The following is a 19,344-nucleotide window of genomic DNA, read 5'->3' as shown; positions in this document are numbered from 1 at the left end:
CATAGCAAATTTATTTATTACTTCCCGTTTCAGGCGCCTTTTTAGTTTTGTGCTACATCTTAAATCTGGAATGTCATTGTCATGAAAGACCGAGTCTATGATCTAAAACTGTCTGTATTTATGCATCACAATTTTGTTGAAATTGAAATCTCCGATTCAAATAATTTATTAATTTCATTAAAATAAAAGCATTGTGTTGAACGATCTTCATTATAGGTGGAAAATCTCACGCGCAAGGCTCAACTTCAAGAGATAGAACTGGAAAGAGCTACTAAGCAGCTAAAGGAGGCAATGACCATTGCTGGAGAAGAGACTGCCAAATGCAAAGCAGCAAAAGAAGTGATCAAGTCACTTACTTCTCAGGTAAGCTGCTTTAAATTTCTGGTCAAGAAGTTGCTTGCATCTGTAATGACATACATGTCTGTCTTCTAACTGAGCTTCTCAGAGCTAATTGTTTCGGTTTTAACTTAATCAAATGCTCCTTATCAAAGAACTTAATGAAATGCTGCAACTATTACAAATAAGAAAGTATTCTACTTAAACTTTTAGAAGTGGATTAGGAAAATAAAGCTTTCATTTACTCTAATAAATTCTAACTGCTTATTTTGTCAAGTATTCTTTCAAGTAGGATGGTCTAACATAGATAAATGTATGCATACGTCTATAATTTTTATACAGTTAGTTCAATATATAACAAAGTGAATTTCAGTCCAACTATGAATGTGGTTCTTATTATTGAGAATATTTCTCTGTTTTGGTCAATATGAGAGTTTGTATTTTCTTTTGTCATTTGGAATTATCAGTTATACTAAAATCACTTAATAATGTGATTTTTTTCTTTTGTGTCTTTGGGTTATGAGTTTTTGTTCATTTGTTACAATACTTGTCAAAAATAGATAAATGACTTGTTAAATCTGATACTATTATTTGGATGACTTGTTACAATACTTGTCAAAAATAGATAAATGACTTGTTTGATCGGTTTACAGCTAGGCCTATTTGCTTGATGGTCTAATATATATGTGTGTCATCACGGAGTTCAATTTCTTGAATGACGCATGGGCTGTTTGTCGTGTCAAACCAAACTATGTTGCATGGTCTTGCGGAAATCCAGGTTGTCTTCAGGGTCAGTTTCATTGGAGGAATGGGTTACTTAACTTGAAGTGGGTCAACTGTGAGTCAGGCAGTGTTTCAAGAAAAAGATAAGGTCCATGGAGAAGTGAAGCGCACAATTTCAAATATTTAAAAATACTAAACCTATATGAATTTCTTTTGAGATGAAGTCGTGAAACCTCCCACTGTCCCAATTCGGGTTTTGGCTCCACAGGTACACCTCTAGACGCCAAACATCTCCTAAGGACCTCTCTTGGGACTTTTATCTTATGTATTTTTTAGGTCAATGAATACCATCTGTAAGCCTCCCTTCTTGTCCCTATACTGCTCGAACAATCTCCTTACAAGATGAATGACTTCTGGCACCCAAGGTTGCGGCCTAGTGGTCGATAAAGTGGATTGAGAACCATGAGATTTCAGGTTTAAATCCCTGCAGAGACAAAAATACTAGGTGATTTCTTTCCATCTGTCCTAGCCTTGCTGGACAGAGTTACTTGGTATCTGTTGCTGTTGGGAGGTGACAAATACAACAACAACAACAACAAACCCAGTGTATTCCCACCTAGTGGGGTCTGGGGGGTAAGATGTACGCAGTCCATACCTCTACCTCTAAAGAAGTAGAAAGGCTGTTTCCGATAGACCCCCGGCTCAAGGCACGAGATACCACACAAACACATAGTAAAGCACAGAAGCAGATTACATAACATAAATACGGCACCCATAAGTAATATAAAACAGAGGAGAGCAGAGGAAGGCACACAGATTCGTAATAAAACATGGAACACGGAACACGGAATCATAACAGGAATAAAACCTCCACCAAGTAATTCCCTACACTAGCGACCCCAAACTGGCCCTAGTCCTCTGCCCTAATTCGCGTCCTCCAGACCTTCCTATCTAGGGTCATGTCCTCGGTGAGCTGTAACTGCTCCATGTCCCGCCTAATCACCTCACCCCAGTACTTCTTTGGCCTACCCCTACCCCGCCTAAAACCATCCAACGCTAGCCTCTCACACCTACGGACCGGGGCATCCATGCCCCTTCTCTTCACGTGACCGAACCATCTCAATCGGGCTTTCCGCATCTTGCACTCCACTGAAGTCACACCAACCTTCTCCCGGATAGTCTCATTCCGAACTCTATCCCCTCTAGTCAGCCCACACATCCAGCGCAACATCCGCATTTCTGCCACCTTCATTTTTTGGATGTGGGAGTTCTTAACTGGCCAACACTCCGCTCCATACAACAAGGCCGGACGGACGACCACCCTGTAGAATTTGCCTTTAAGCTTGGGCGGCACCTTCTTATCACACAGCACCCCCGGCGCGAGCTTCCACTTCATCTATCCCGCCCCAATACAGTGCGAGACATCCTCGTCAATCTCACCGTTACTCTGGATCACGGACCCAAGATACTTGAAATTATCCCTCTTGCATACCTCCTGTGCTTCCAGCTTCACTACTACCTCATTCTCCCGCCTCACGTCATTAAACTTGCATTCCACATACTCTGTCTTGCTTCTGCTCACCCTGAACCCTTTAGACTCAAGAGTTTGCCTCCACATCTCTAATTTGTCATTCACACCCCCTCGAGTCTCATCTACCAGAACTACATCGTCTGCAAAAAGCATACACCACAGCACCTCCCCTTGAATACGCCGCGTCAACACATCCATCACTAACGCAAACAAAAAGGGACTAAGAGTAGATCCCTGATGCAATCCTGTCAGGACAGTGAAATGCTCTGAGTCTCCTCCCGCCGTCCTCACCTGGGTTTTCGCCCCATCATACATATCCTTAATTGCTCTGATATATGCCAGCAGTACTCCTCTCACCTCCAAGCATCTCCAAAGCACCTCCCTGGGGACTTTGTCGTAAGCCTTCTCCAGGTTGATAAACACCATGTGCAGATCCTTCTTCCTTTCCCTATACTGCTCCACCAACCTCCGTACCAGGTGGATTGCCTCCGTCGTTGAGCGGCCGGGCATAAATCCAAACTGGTTTTCCGAAATAGACACTATCCGTCTCAGCCTCACCTCGACCACTCTCTCCCAGATCTTCATAGAGTGGCTCAATAACTTAATCCCCCTATAGTTATTGCAACTCTGAATGTCCCCCTTATTCTTATAGAGAGGGATCATGGTACTCCACCTCCAAGCCTCGGGCATCTTTGCCGTCCTGAAGATTTCATTAAACAGTCCAGTCAACCACCTTACACCAGCCTCTCCAACGAACTTCCAAAACTCCACCGGTATCTCATCCGGCCCCGTCGCCCTACCCCTTCACATCCTGCGAACAGCCTGTCTAACCTCTAGTACCTTAAAACGTCTACAATAGCTAAAATCCCGACAGTTCCAGTTCCCCTAACACAATAGCTCTATCCCCTTCGTCATTCAAGAGCCTATAAAAGTACGACTGCCATCTATTCTTAATGTGGCCGTCCTCCACCAACACTCTACCGTCCTCCCCCTTAATGCACCTCACCTGATCGAGGTCACGACCCTTTCTCTCCCTAGCCTTAGCGAGTCTAAACAACTTTTTCTCCCCTCCTTTCCCCTGTAACCCTGCATACAAGCTCTCAAAAGCTGCCGTCTTAGCTGCCGTGACTGCTGACTTAGCCTCCTTCCTCGCTAGCTTGTACTCTTTCCTGTTTACCCGCTTCTCCTCTTCGTCCTTACTCTCTACCAACTTAGCATACGCCCCTTTCTTGGTCCCCACTTTCTTCTCCACCTCTTCATTCCACCACCAATCCCCCCGATGGTGCCCGGCCCGGCCCCTAGAAACACCCAACACCTCACTTGCATTCTCCCTGATGCACCTTGCCGCCCTGTCCCACATACTATCCACGTCCCCCTACACTCCTACACCTCCAATCCCGCCAACCTCTCCCCTATCTCCCACGCATTCACCGGCGTCAGGCCGCCCCACTTAATTCTAGGTCTACTCTCCTTATTCCTCCTCTTTCTATCCTTCTTTATACCCAAATCCATAACCAAGAACCTATGCTGGGTCGAAAGATTCTCACTCGGGATGACTTTACAGTCCTTACACAACGCCCTATCCCCTTTCCTAAGCAACAAAAAGTCAATCTGGGTCCTGGCTATCGCGCTTCAAAAGGTGATCAGGTGGTCGTCCTTCTTCGGGAAGCCCGAGTTCACCACCACCAGCCCAAAGGACCTCGCAAACTCCAATAGGGTAGCCCCCTCTTCATTTCTCTCCCCAAAACCAAAACCACCGTGCACATCACCAAAGCCTCTCGGTAACGCCCCGATGTGCCCGTTGAAATCCCCTGCTACAATAATCTTCTCCGAACTAGGCACGCCTCTCACCACCTCCTCCAAAGCCTCCCAAAACCGCATCTTCTCCTCCCCCTCCGATCCCACTTGCGGCGCATAAGCACTACACACGTTCAGGGTAAACCCCCGAATGACCAACTTAATAGTCATCAACCTATCGTTGATCCTCTTCACCTCTACTACCTGACCTCTAAGCTCTTCATCTACTAAGATGCCAACTCCATTCCTACGCCTCTCGCTCCCAGAGTACCACAGCTTGTAACCATCCACATCCCTAGCCTTAGACCCTACCCACCTGGTCTCTTGAACACACGCAATGTTGATCCTCCTCTTCCTAAGAATCTTCACAAGCTCTATGGACTTACCCTGAAGGGTTCCTATATTCCAAGACCCAACCCTCAGCCTACCGTCACTATCCACACGTCCTCCACTACCCCCCACTACCCCCCCGCGGCCAAACCTTGGCCTCCCTCCCACTCCCGCCCTCTCCTCATCCCCCGCCCCCACCATGACCCCAAGCCCCAACCCCTTCGGACATGACCCTATCCACCCATTACCGCCCACAGCCACAACTACACGAAAGTATAAGAAAAATAAAGCTATACACGATGGTAGTATCAAAGCAGCAGCAGGAAATACAAGGCTCACACAAATTCAAAGAAATACTCTCGAAACAAAACTATACTCAATTAGGGGACAAACACCACTGGACTCAACACCCACAACCCCAAATACAGATTCCCAGCCGATAACCCAGTCCAAAGCAGTGCAAGAAACGACCACAGCAACAACAGACAACAGACAATATCCACAAATCCCACGCAAGTCAAGGTACAGGGGCTACTACTAGCATAATACGAAGTATGAAATATGAAATAATGAAATAAAATGAAATATGAAATAACGAAATAACAAAGGTTAGAAGTCACCGGATTACGCTTGTAGACCAAGTCGGAAACCAATCCCAGTGTTGACCGGCTTCCGGGGGATTCCGGTGCTGAGATGGAGCTGCGGTTGTTGGGGACCGAGTTGGCGGCTAGCTGGAGGCCGAGGTGGGGGGGAGGGCTGGTGTACCCCGCCCGGGGGGGGGGGGGTGTGGGACGGCAAAGGGGGGGGGGGGGGGGGGGAGGACGGGGGGGGGGGGGGGAACGGCTTGGAACCGGAGCCGGGGACTGGAGGTCGGGGTGGCGGGGAGCGGCGCCGGGGACCGGAGGTCGGGGCCAGCGGTCGGGTCGGGTCGGCGCCGAAGGTCGGCGACGGGGGCTGGGGACCGGGCGAGAGAGAGGGAGAGAGGGTAGGGGGAGAGAGAGAGAGCTGTCCCGAACGCCACATTTATAAAAAAAAAAAGGCTATTGTAGTCGATCGCCCGGGCATGAATCCGACTTGGTTCTCATGGATAAACACATCCTTCCTCGTTCTCACCTCGACCACCCCCTCTCAGACTTCCATAGTATGGCTCGGTAGCTTGATATATCCCTCTAGTGATTGCAATTTTGAAAATCACCCTTATTCTTGTACAACAGAACCACTGTATGCCACCTCTATTCCTCTGACATTCTAGTTGTCCTAAATATGACATCAAACAACCTGGTCAGTCACTCCATACCTGCCTTGTGCGTGTTCTTCCAAAAATCCAGGTAAAAATTTAGGACGGCTAGAATGCCAATGAATGGGGGTGGAGTACAATGGTGCTGCTGTACAAGAACAAGAGTGATATTCAGAATTTCCCCATTGAAATTCCTCCTAAATTGGAGCTTCTGTCCTGTTTCATTGTAACTGTCAGCCACTAAACAGCTCCTGTCTGGTTTGATGCTTTAAAGAACAGGAAATTTATCCTTGAGTTTTCCAGCCAAATGTCCTCCTAGAATTTTATCCAATTACCTCTCTAATCTGATACCCCCATCGCTCAAAGCTTGCTAATGTTCTTCCAGATTGCTCCCATATTTGAGTAAAGAACCATTTTTAGTTTCCAGAAATCGTCTCTACCATGATTTATGGCAATGACATTTTTCCATACCTCTGTTTTATGTTCAATAAATCTCCATAATCATTTACATAGTTGACTCTTATTATGTTGCCTGAGAATTTTGAGTCCCATTCTACCTCCCTTTTTGGCCAAACATTATATCATTCCATTTTACCAAATGCAGTCTTCTCTTTTCAAAATTTCCTTCTGAAGGAAACCTGTTTCTTACCCTATTGATTCCCCTTTTAACACTAGCTGGGATAGGCAAGAAGGATGTTAAGTATGTTGGAATCCCATCAAGAACACTATTGACCAACACTTACCGTCCACCAAAAGACAGGTGTTTATGTCTTCTGATGTGCTAAATTTTTTTTCATTTGTCCACAACCCCTTGCACCAAGTGGAAGACCCAAATATGTGGTAGGGAACCTTTCAACTATGCATTGCAGAATCTTTGCCATCTTCTGAGTTCGCAGTAAAAAGCTGCTCTTGTACATCTTATATGACTACTTTAATCTTGCAGCTTTTCTCAAAATTTGCATGTTTGGATAGTCTTTCTGTGTTAACAAAGTAACTGAATGTGTTTTTGGTTCAATAACTGTATTTGATCAACAATCTACTTCATCTGTTTCAAATAGAATGTCATTTGTTTCTCTCCCAAAATAAATTTGTTTCATACTGTTTTATATTCCTGCAAAAGTTAAGTGGACCAAAATTTTATGATTTGCAAATTTTGCTTTTAACTGTTAGCAGTTAATCTTTTAAGTTCATATAGAATGTAGCTTGAGTTTAAAGGAGTGAAGGTACTCAGTCAGGAAAACAATAGAGGGAAAAAGAACGTTTCTCTATAATTTGCTTGCTAATCTTTTGGATTCATGAGCTTTTCATAGTTGAGCTTGTTTTCCACAGTGGTCAGCTTATGTGCCATTGTTCGTCTTGTTGCCCCTTTTTGATAATATATAGATGCTTTTTAAAGGTATTGTATGCATAATTTTCTGTTGATCTGCCTTTCATTAGCTTCTCTTGCTGATAGTGTATTTTGTCGTTTTTATCTTTCATAGCTGAAGGAAATGGCTGAGAGGTTGCCTGTAGGTGCTTCACGGAACATGAAGTCTCCTACATCTTTTTCGTCGGGTTCCAATCTTACCGCCAGTGACATACCAAATGGCTGTGTTGACCGAGTCCATAGTCAACTAACTTTTCAAGATTTGGAGTCAAATGTATCTAACAATCAACTACATTCTAATGGATCAAGCAATGTCAGTAATCGCAATGCTGTTCAAACCAGACAGGGGTTACCAGAACCAACGACAAGAAACGGGGCTAGAACAAAAGAAGGTGATTCTCGCAATGAGAATGAATGGGTTGAACAAGATGAATCAGGTGTATATATTACACTAACCTCCTTACCAGGAGGTGTCAAAGATCTTAAACGTGTTCGCTTCAGGTGCGTTAACTGTGGTTTTAGATCATTAAATTTGATGGAACTTTATCCCCTTTGCATTCTTCTAGTTGAAAATGATCTCCCTGTAATAATTCTAGTTGAAAATGATCTCCCTGTAATAATTTGTTTCTGCCATTAATAGAGGCTGACTATGGATGATTTTAGGCGGGGTAGAGGTAGGCCGAAGCAATAATGGAGGGAGGTGATTAGGCATGATATGGAGCCGTTACAGCTTACGGAGGACAGAACCCTTAATAAGAAGGTTTGGAGGATTCGGATTAGGATAGAGGGTTAATGGGTAGGAGTTCGGCTGTGATAGTAGGGATGAGTGCTTGGTTTGTATCTGTGCCTGGAGTTTCTTGTTCATGGTGTTTCGGTGATGTATATGATTTTGAATAGATAGTTTATAGTATTACCTTATGGGTGTCTTGTTTCCTTTATTATCTAGCAGTGTGTTATCCCATTTTGTCGTGTGCTTTTATATTTTTTGTTTGTTATTTGCTATGAGCCGGGGTTCTATCGGAAACAACCTCTCTACTTCATTTGAGGTAGTGGTATGGACTACGTACACTTTACCCTCCCTAGACCCCACTTTGTGGGAATACACTGGGTATGTTGTTGTTATTGTAATTTGTGCGAGTACATTTTAAGGAATATGGTTGCGCTATGTCTCTGATAAAGTGATCCATCTCTGTTTAAGAATATTCTGTCTAGGAATGGCTTCTATCCTTGGACGGTTCCTAATTTTTCAAAAAATTATTTTTAGGTTGATGCAGAAGATCTTATTTAAGTTTGTTTACAAGATCCTTTGTGTATTCAGCTCTTTTGCATGAGGCTATTAACTACTCTTTCCATTTCTTTTTATTTGCTCCATTTGGGTTGGGCATATCTCTTAATAAATCCCTTACTCCTATAAAATTAAAAGTAATTTTACTAATATCGTCCCAATTAAATTTTATACCTCTTTCCAAATCATTACATTTATTGAACAAGGCATAATAGGAAGATTTTGTTCAAAACTATTCTTGAAAGATTCAAGGAGCAAATATTTAGGAATATAAGCACAACCCTAATGGAGCAAGTAAAAAGGAATGGGGGAGTATATGCTTCTATGTTGGTTGTCTGTGGATCTCCCGTTTCTGCTACTTGATATCTGTGTTGCTCAGATTCTTTAAACATGCCGATGGGTGTGTGTTGGGTCCTCCAAAGTATTTTTTAAGGATCCGACACGGGTGCGGCAACTTTTCTGGAGAGTCCGAGCAACTTAGCTTGACATTATCAAAACTTTGTTCTGAGATTTAGATATCATAAATGGAGCTGCATGCTCAATGAGGATTCTTATAGCCAACCCCAACTTGCTTGGCGACTGAGGCGATTGTTGTTGTGCAATGCATTCATCTATGGTAGAGATTTGTATCCCATGCAGAATAAGCTTGAGATCTTAGTGACATTCTAGTTCTAGATGATCCCTAATTTTCCTTGAAAGACAAATCATTTAGGATTGGAGCAGTAGTAGTTAAAGTGAAATGCATACAGATTCATATAAGCCGGCCCACATAGTTTGGGATTGAGGCATAGTTAATTGATTGAGAATTCATTTCTAGAATCCTGCAAAAATAGAAGGGTTGTGTTTGTGTGCTTTGATACAATTGTAGGGTGATTTCAGTGACATTATGTGTTTGAATGCTTTAAGCTGCATGCAGTCGCTTTTCCCTTGAAAATCAAAAGACTGATGTGTGTTAAATGCAGTCGAAAGAGATTTAGCGAGAAACAAGCTGAACATTGGTGGGCAGAGAACCGAGCTAGAGTTTATGAGCAGTATAACGTGCGCATGGGGGACAAGTCGAGTGTTGGCACTGTAAGCGAGGACTTACTGCATTGAAACATGCTAATAAATTTGTAAGTGATTTTTTGTTTCTTGGCCTCTTCTTTTTCTTCTTCCCTGGCAGAAGATCTCTGCTTCAGGGGAGAAGATCATATTCATCGGTTAGTTTGGCTTCTCAAATTTGTGGGGTGTAGCAGGTGTTGCCATAAAAAGAACTAGGAGTAGAGGTTTGCGTTGTAAGTTTTCGTTAGATTTTTCTTTTTCTTCTTATGGCTTGACCTGTTCTTCTATAATTACTTTTTTCATTTCCCCCCTCCATAATGTTGTTTGTGGGGGGAATTGAAAGTGAGATGTAAAGTTTTAGTAAGCTTGCTCTTATTGGGAGTAGCTTCCTTGTAAATTTCCAAAGTACATGCATCTTCAGATTTCAAATCCCTACCCTTTCTGCTGCAAGTGTACAATTACTTAATTTGTCTTTCTCCCTCTCAACTATTTGAGGCGTGTAATCTTTATTTTCTTCCTTGTGATAACCTCAAAATCCCCGAGGACCAATTGGTGCACGGTCCAAAACTCAGGGGACAATAACTCGTCTTTCAACTCCTCTTCACTTAAATATCAAGCTTTTATTCATAGTAGGTTCGAACACGTAACATGCACCTAACTAATATGTCGTGCAGTATTCTATGGCCACGATGTGGTGTTCCCAAAAATAATTACTACTAAGTAGCAACTCATGTAAGGTGGTCAAGTGACAGGTGCTGATTTTGTTAACAAAACCCTAGGAAAAAACTGAGGGACAGATCCCTTCGTGAAAATACAAATTGGGAGAACGATGATTTTGGTGCTGCTTGTTTAACAGTTTAGATATAAAAGTTTGGCTTCTTGATATTGCGGCTAAGACTACCTAAAATGACAGGACAATCTAGATTGACTTCATGATGTATTAATTTAGAACTCAAAAAACTTCAATAAATAGTTTTATAAGTTGCTCGAACATAATGAGGGATGTAAATTCTAAAGCAAAAGTTAAATACGGGAAGTTGAATTTGCGCTCTGAAAACATACGTTGATGATCACTTTACAGTGCAAAAAGAGTTTGTCACTACAAAAACAAAGAACAAAAGAAAAGGAAAGAAAATTGTACCACTCCTCTGTCACCCTTGTCACACGTGCAGATTCGTGATTTAAATTTTATATATTCCTACAAGGACTTTAACTTAATACTATATAGGAATTATTGGGTTTACAGTCATATATTTATAGGTATTTAATGAATCCATCAACATAAATACAAAGCCTACGAAAAACTACTGGCGTAAGTGAACATGTAAAATATGCTAGATCCACAATGGTTGCGGCATATGTATAAAAGTGAAAAGCAGAGAGCAAATAACAATCGTTCAACTTTGACGGATGAAGCATACGCTACTTTGGAGTTTGTTTTCTGAATTTTAAAATTACACTAATCGCGATATGATTGTTTTTCAATTACAAAAACCAAAAAATAGCCATTGTGACATTTACGCAAACGGAAGGACCTGAATTTCTATCAACCTCTCTCTGTTTAGAAATTTATTTGTTACGTGAACCCAAAAAAACAGCTATATTTTTGGAACACATAGGAAAGCCCGACCTTTGCACAACTGATAGCCTAAAGACTACCAAACACACGAAATTGGTCACTATGATGCAAATTTCAGCAACCAAATAAAGAGAAATATCACATAGAATGAGATGAAGAAGAATGCTTGAAATTAAAGGATAGATAGAAAGACCCTTACTCCTATTCAATGATCAGCACTAGAAGATGTTTCAAATCTTCAAACACACCTCACAAATAAGAGTTCAAACCTTCCTCTTAGGTGACCCAAAGAACTCACACTTCCTCAAGCACACCTTTCTTGCCAAATCATCCAAGACAAGTGAAAACCCTAACTTTCAAATGTTCATGGACCAAGTTTTGGTTCTAAGAGCTACAACTACAAGACTAAAGCTACAAAATATGGGTAATACTCAATTTCAATTCATCAAAGTCTAATGAAAAATAAGCCTAAGGAATCTATTTATACTTATTACATTAAAGACCAAAATACCCTTAATGAAAAGGGGCTCCTATGGAGTGTAAACAAAAAGCATAAAAAGACCATTACACCCTTAATGAATGGGTGATCATGTAGTGTTTTGATGTGGTCTTCTTCACACTTCAACATATGACTTTCCTTGAATCTTTTTGGTCTTCACAATTATTCTTCAACACTTGGACCTCTCGGGGCATCTCATCAAGGCAAGCTTCCAAGCAACCTTCCATACACGGGATTCTTCTATTGTGGGCTTAAAATGGGTCCCCCATGCGTGCTCCCATGCCCTCAATGTGACTATAATTGGGTTCTTCTTGTGTTGGCCTCGCAGGATGTCTTCAAAAACTAAGGTGACCATTTGACTTGTATCAACAACCCCCTGTCCTTTCGGGTGAGCGCTTTCCTATAACCTGCTTATTGTTCAATATCTCGCAAACCACACATGAGATGTAAACCGTACTAGGCAAGCTTCATGCTACAAGCTCATAGCTGAGGCCGACGAAGGCTGAATTGAATACGTAGGAGACCCACCTTCAAACCACTCAAACCTACCTGTTTGCGGGCGAAAGAAATTAAAATGGGAATTAAAATTGTATCACTTGTCATGTTCAGCTAAATGTCATTATGAAGATGAATCTGACTACATATCCTCCGTCTGCTTACTTAACAAGTTAATAGAAAAATTTAATGGACCGCTATTTAATCTGTACTTGTTTAATCTTTGAACTCCTGCTTAGTTGTGTACGATGGTATTTTTTGAATTTATAGCAATTGAAATATAATCATCTGAAAAATGGGTCTTGAATTGCAAATATGAGAAATGAGTTTCCATACTAGTGTTTTGTTTATTTGAATAGCAAATTGAGATACCTATGGTTGAAAAATAAGGTACTATTAAGTAAAATGAAATAAGGGTAAACAACATAAATTTCAGATTTTAGTTAGTTAATTATCTTTTCTTTCAAATTTGTTATTTAATTTTTTCTTTCCAGAATTATAAATGTTCATATACGTTCCTCCACGTTATTAGACATTATAACTTATGTATAGTTAACCATTTTAACGATATTTAAGAAAATAAATCAAGTCTAATAATCATCCAAGATTGTACATTATTAATGGGTAATTAATGAATCCTTAATTATGTAAATTTTTCAAAAAATATACTCCTAGAAAGAAATTTACCACATAAATCACCTAAAAAATTTTCAAATCAAAGAGAAAAGACCCTAACAAAATAAAGGAACATAAAAAATTTGAAAAAAAAAAATAAAAGACTCATATAAAGAAAACAAGACAACGGTAATGTATAAAGCATATTCGTATACATAACATACTTATGTATAATCTAAATATGGTGAAACATAACTGCAGTAATATATAAGGTAAACCTATACATAAAAAAGTGCTATGAAATATATAAAGTAAAAAATAGCAGCAATAAATCATATACTTAAACATAACATGCCTAAGTATAAGGTGAAATATACCTGCAAAGGAAAATCTAAAAATTGGGTCAAACCATATAAATTGCATAACACAGGCAACTCTTATACATAACCCTTACACTTATAAGATGAGAATATTTCAAGTCATATACATACCACTGACAACTCTTATACATAACCCTTGCATGTATAAATAGCAGAATGGGTCAACCATATACATTGTGTATCAATGTATATGGAGTGAAAATTACAGCAGATCTCCCAAAAAGTTGCGTCATTACTTTTATACACAACATAGCTATATATAACAATGCATAAAATACTGGGTATGTTATTGTATAAAAATGCATAAAATCGAAAAAAAAAAATACAGATTAAAAAGCAAATCACAACACCTTAGATTTGGTAAAGTTGAAAAAATAAAATAAACAACTAGAAGATGATTTGGTAAAGTTGAAAAAATTCTTAGATTAAGAAACTGTATATTTTATTTGGTAAAATTGAAAAAATCCTTAGATTAAGAAACCGTAGATTTTTTATTCGGTAAAGTTGAAAAATAAATAAATAAACAAACCTTAAAAATAAATTAAAAAAGATGATGCAGTTGAGTAATCTGATAAGATATCTTTTAAAATTTGAAATCTTGAAATCATCAGATAATGCTAGCTTGATATTAAATAATTATAGTGGAGCATTAACCGATCTAAAAAGAGATGCTTTGCTATGCATGGGGGTTTAAATAAGATATTTGTAATTAGTTTTGCCAAATGAAATTTTATGTAATAATTGTACTTAAAGATGTATATTTATGTAAATTTTAGATGAAATAAATGGATAAAGCAATTACGGGTCGGAATGAATGAATTAACTTAAGCCACCATGGATCATGGAATAAAATGAAATGGCATGAAGAGCCTGTTTGGATTTGCTACCATCTTTAGGTGCTTTTAAGCCAAAAAATATAACTAGTGTTTGGGTAGGATTAAAAAGTGTTTCAGGGATGACAAACATTAGAAAAATAAGCTAAAAGCCACAAGTTAGAAGTTCTATAAGTTAGAAATCCTAGCTTTTAGCTATATAAGTGCATCCAACCAAGCTGTAAAATGAGGCACAGTGAGTGAAATGCAAAAAATTGATGAATGCATATTGGATTGTCCCCCAACCAAAAATATTTGAAATTTGCAATTACCCAGCTAAACTTCAACACCGAATCAAACGCCAGATAGAATTGTCTGAAATTTGAACCTGATCAAAGTCAAATTTCAGACAAAAATAACTTCAAAATCGGATTATCAGTGCACCTTTTCCCACGTTGAACTCAGGCCCTCGCATGCCCACAACCAAACAGCAAAGTTCAAAACCAGGTATGTATCTATCATTCGAAAATGCTAAAAAGCTTCTTTTTCCCCTTTTTATGGGGCAAGGACAAGCATACTACCATAGCCTGCCGAGTTATAAACTGCTGCTAAAAGGTAAGAGAGAAGCTCAATTTTGAATCACCAATTACCAGAGTACTTGACTCAAATATACTGGAATTGCACAAGCACATTATTCTGATAACAACAATTCAATTCCATGCTCTACGACAATCAAAATGTTCGACACAGCTAGCAAATATATGCTTAGTAAGACTTCCCACAGTGTATCAAGCTTCCAGCACCCAAGAAGAGACCAAAAATAGCTGCACTTCCCAAAGTAGTTTGCCCAATATATCTGATTTTCAGAAGTGCAGGCACCTGTAATTTCCATTAACTTAATTTTGTTATTAGGCCAAAGCAAACAACCTTGAGCAGCACTTTAATCAAATTCTCTTAAGTAACAAGTAACAAGTCCACATTTGTTTATTTAGAGCAATACTGTTCGGGTCACACCTCGACATTCCTTCGGATACCTGGTATACCTCCCACAAGTATAGGTAACAGGTAACTATATCCAGCCATGCAACAGCTTAGGCTGATGGAAGACTAAGTTTTTTTGTCTCTACAGAAATTTGAACCCTAGTCTCCAGTGTTTGCATCTGCAGTAATAAGTCTGTTATGCAACCATAGTATGAGACTGCTTGCTCATTTGTCTACTCCCCCTTCCCAAAAGAAAGGGAAAGTGAACTAAAAGCAAAAGAGAGCATATTTCAAGTATCACTACAATGAGAGGTACTTCTTTCAACCATAGTATGAAACTGCTTGCTCTTTTGTCTACTCCCCCTCCCCCCCTGCCCCCAAAAAAAGGGAAAGTGAACTAAAAGCAAAAGAGAGCACTTTTCAAGTATCACTATAATGAGAGGTACTTCTTTCGATCAAAATGGATCATAAAAGAAAAGGAAAAGGTTACTGTATAAATAGGATTCTCAATGCCCTTGATTTTTTTTCATAACTTACACATGCGAAATGTCCATCACAAACCTATCCCTCATTCACCAGAATTACTTCTGATCTTTCAGTATTGTGTTTGTAAAGAATGGATCTTGGGCCTAACTCAACCTCAAAAGCTAGCTCTTAAAGGGGAGGATTGCGCAAGTCCAAATAAGGAGACCAATTACCCAACTCTTTTCCAATGTGGGATACTTAACACTCCCCCACACGCCCAGGCCTCGTTAACTGGAGCGTGGACAATATAATATGGGGCCCAACATCGGTGAACAAAGATTTGGGATGGGCCTCGTTCTGATACCATGTAAAGAATGGATTTTGGGCCTAACTCAAGCTCAAAAGCTAGCTCATGAGGGGAGGATTGCCCAAGTCCATATAAGGAGACCAATTACCCATCCTTTTTCCGATGTGGGATAACAGTGTTAAATATTCCAACTTTCCAGAAAGGACCTAACATCACAGGAAATTATGAACAGACCTCACTGAAACAAAAATTACAAGTCCGTATGCTTGTCAACATTTTCAGCCTCTAAATAATAAACTCTAGAAGAGCTAGCTCCGTCATCATCCAGTTATCCGCTACCACCTATTATTGGTTGCTTACAGGTTGACATCAGATAAGAAAGAGGCTTATGTACAAAGAAAAAGTCAAATTTATTATTCACGCTAACTAATGCATTGTTAAATGGAGATGAGCTTTGGACAAAAAAGTATAAGGCAACTATAACTTTGCAAAAAACTTCACAGTTTTGTTGGAAAATTTAATGGAAGAGAACAGCTTGTCTTCAAAAAATGATGAAGACGACCATCAACGAAACAACACGTGCAATGCAATAACAGTCCATCAACATCTTGCACTGCATTAAAAGTACAAAAGCAAGCTACAACTCTTTAATAAATTCTTAATATGCGTCATAGCAAAAAATTCTAAGGCAGGTCACGTGATAAATATAGGACCTACTGTTAAATAGAGACTAATGAAAGCTAACTTTTTAATGGAAACGGGAATCACTATTAACCTTTAGGTTGCTGATTTTATAGGCGAACTGTCCATAAATGGACACAAGAAAAGAACTGGTGGAGTGCAGGTAATTAAGATGTTCATTCTGCGTTCGAACTCTAATATCTAGGGTAATCAGTAAACCAAAATCGCATTTAAGATCCAAGATCTACTGGGAACTGTTCAGAGAGCTGATACCTTCAGAATAGATCATTTACAGTTCACAATATGCTGCCAAACAATATCATGAATTGAGATCAGATAACAAAGGGCAAGCTAGCTAACCACAGTCTGCAAGATGCATATAGCTGTCTCTGTACTGCCATAAATTCAATAATGAAAGAACAAAGGCAATAATTAGGGGTGGGCGTTCGGTATTAGGTTCGGTATTTTTATAGTTCGGATTTGGTAATTTGGTAATCGGTATTTGAGAGTAGATACCACATACCATACTTGTAAACATCGTTTCGGTAATTCGGTAATCGATAAATTAAACTTCGATTCGGTACGGTATTTGGTAATACCATATTAAAATTGGAGATGTACAAACTACGTTTAAACTTCAAAGAGTATATTTAATAGAAACCCTATTTAGTATTCTTTTTTGTGCTTTTTACGAATATATTACCAAGGTTCAAGAGATTCTTCGGGATGACTAATACTATTGCCTATCGGATTATTTAGACATATCGTATTATATATATATATTAAATAATCCGGTATTCGGTAAATACCGAATACCAAACGATATTAATATCTTGTACCAAACCCAATTTCGAATACCGAAATATTGAAATTTTACTCCCAAATACCATACCAAATACCGAATTACTGAATACCAATTATCAAATTTTCGGTTCGGTCCGGTAATTCAATTTTTGGTATTTTATACCTAGCCCTAGCAATAATAGTAACTTGTTTTCAACAGATCAGAAAACTAGAGAGAGAAAGAATTTTACCTTGAACCTAACAGCCTCGTAAGTCCCATATACAGCACCTATAAATACATGCATCAGATGCACCGCCAATTTACTAAATACACTGAGAACATTCAATCTAGACATTAATGTTGGATCTTATTATTTTTCAGATTGAAACAATCAGTGTCAAATTAGTAATATTATCGTCATTTCTATCTGAGACAAATGTGCTGAGAGTAAAGATATGACAAAGTAGTTAACAAAGAATCTGTCACTTATGGCATCACAAAGTCAAGATGGTTCTTCAGACATGACCCAGAAAGGTAAGAACAATTTCCAAGTTTTAAAGCCTCAAACTTCCCTATCACAGGATTACTAATCAAGCCAAAATAAAGAGATCTGGTTAATTACGAAAAAAACAAATCAGCACTGTCACTTCTTAGCATCGGTATACAATTAACTCAGTCGAGAAAGATTGGGCTACCTAGGAGCTTGGAATTTGGATACTACTCAAAGCAAAGCATCAAAATAAACAAATTACTTAAACATCTGTCAAAGATGATGACTTTAGCTAGTAGTAATAAAGGCTTCAAAATACTCTTAAGGGATTTGGTACGATTTTATCTATGTATAAGTATAACTACTACATGTATTATATGCCTATTCGATATTATAGGATGTATAACTAATACATAGTAAACCATGGTATTAGCAATACAAAGGTATTAATACAAGCATACAAATGGTTAAAGACAAAGCTTCACTTCAAACATCAAATTGAATAGTGGATAAGAAATAATCCCCAGCATGATTAATCCCAACATCACTAAGCTCAGCAATATTAATACACCATAGTCGGTACTATTCTTAACAGACACTACCAAACCACCCCTAATAGACTTGGACACAACCATCGTAGAGTTGCTATAATACAATTTTTATCTGTATACCATAACATTGCCCCAGATCATCAAGAATTAGAGCTTATTTTCCAACTATTTAATGCCCGAATCAAAAAAAAAATCGAACGAACTTGTTAAAATATTCAACCATAGCATCAACCCAGTTCACCTTAAACCCAGTTAATCAAGAATTAAAGCTCATCCGAGTTTAGTTGGTCTCCAATGTGGGAGGAAAACCGAAAAAAATAAAAATAATAGGGATTTTAGGGTTTACCGACAGCGCCACCAACAGCACCACCAACAGCAACACCAGCAGTTACTCTCGCTAGACACCCATCTCTTGCCATCTCTGATTCACTCAAATGCACCGTTTTCCAACAAATGGTTTTTTGTTATGATGCAGTTCTCTGTTGCTCCCTAATTACTAAACTTTTACTTTCACAAAATGTTGAGGACCCATTTTGACCATACAATTTCATAAATAATTTAAATTTTTAAAAATTAAATAAATTAATATTTGGATTAATTTTTTTTTAAAAAAACTTCTAAAAGTTCAAATTTTACAAAAAAATTTTATCTTTTACTCCCTCCGTCCCAAATTGAGATACACATTAATTAAAAAATAATTAATAACATGACCAGTTTACCATAATGACCCTATTAAATGATGTTTACATTTTAATTTGAAGAAAAAATAATTAATACAAAGGGTAAAACATGAAAAAATAATTTTGTCTCTTCTTGATTAATAAAAAAGAATAAGTAAAATGAAAAATCAAATTAAGAAATTTAGGACGGAGGGAGCATAAAAATACCCAATCATTATTTTCATTGTGTTATATTGTAGTCTAATGCATGAAAGTTAGGATTCATTTGTTTATGAAAAAATTACCTAAAAGAACAACTTAAGTTACAAAACTACTAAAAATTTCTCCATTTTAAAAATATTATAAATATCCCAACATTTATTACTTTTACTAAAAGTTG

The 19,344-nt window shown here is 38.8% G+C and overlaps 2 protein-coding genes across 3 annotated transcripts in view; one reads left to right on the top strand and one right to left on the bottom strand.

Annotated features, from left to right (window-relative positions):
* Window positions 1–10,075, top strand: part of LOC107847590 (PH, RCC1 and FYVE domains-containing protein 1) — a 29,309-nt gene extending 19,234 nt beyond the window's left edge. The window contains exons 7-9 of the mRNA XM_047399003.1: window positions 217–363; window positions 7,436–7,821; window positions 9,568–10,075. Coding sequence (XP_047254959.1) covers window positions 217–363; window positions 7,436–7,821; window positions 9,568–9,700 — 666 coding nt within the window. The 3' untranslated portion in view covers window positions 9,701–10,075. The remainder of the gene's footprint in view (window positions 1–216; window positions 364–7,435; window positions 7,822–9,567) is intronic.
* A 4,583-nt stretch (window positions 10,076–14,658) lies between these two features.
* Window positions 14,659–18,834, bottom strand: LOC107848381 (reactive oxygen species modulator 1). 2 transcript variants are annotated; one of them, XM_016693145.2, is made up of 3 exons: window positions 18,632–18,834; window positions 17,495–17,532; window positions 14,659–14,905 (listed from the first exon to the last, which is right to left on the bottom strand). In XM_016693145.2, the coding sequence occupies exons 1-3, from the start codon at window positions 18,702–18,704 to the stop codon at window positions 14,792–14,794; spliced, it is 225 nt and encodes a 74-aa protein (XP_016548631.1). In that variant the 5' UTR covers window positions 18,705–18,834; the 3' UTR covers window positions 14,659–14,791. The 2 variants fall into 2 exon arrangements, with proteins under 2 accessions (XP_016548631.1, XP_016548630.1); XM_016693144.2 differs by lacking the exon at window positions 17,495–17,532.
* Window positions 18,835–19,344: the final 510 nt, after the last annotated feature.

This window comes from Capsicum annuum, chromosome 11 (assembly GCF_002878395.1).
Source record: "Capsicum annuum cultivar UCD-10X-F1 chromosome 11, UCD10Xv1.1, whole genome shotgun sequence".
Classification (NCBI taxonomy): Eukaryota; Viridiplantae; Streptophyta; class Magnoliopsida; order Solanales; family Solanaceae; genus Capsicum; species Capsicum annuum.
Note: the sequence above shows the minus strand (reverse complement) of the source record. Positions and strands in the feature narration are given on the sequence as shown.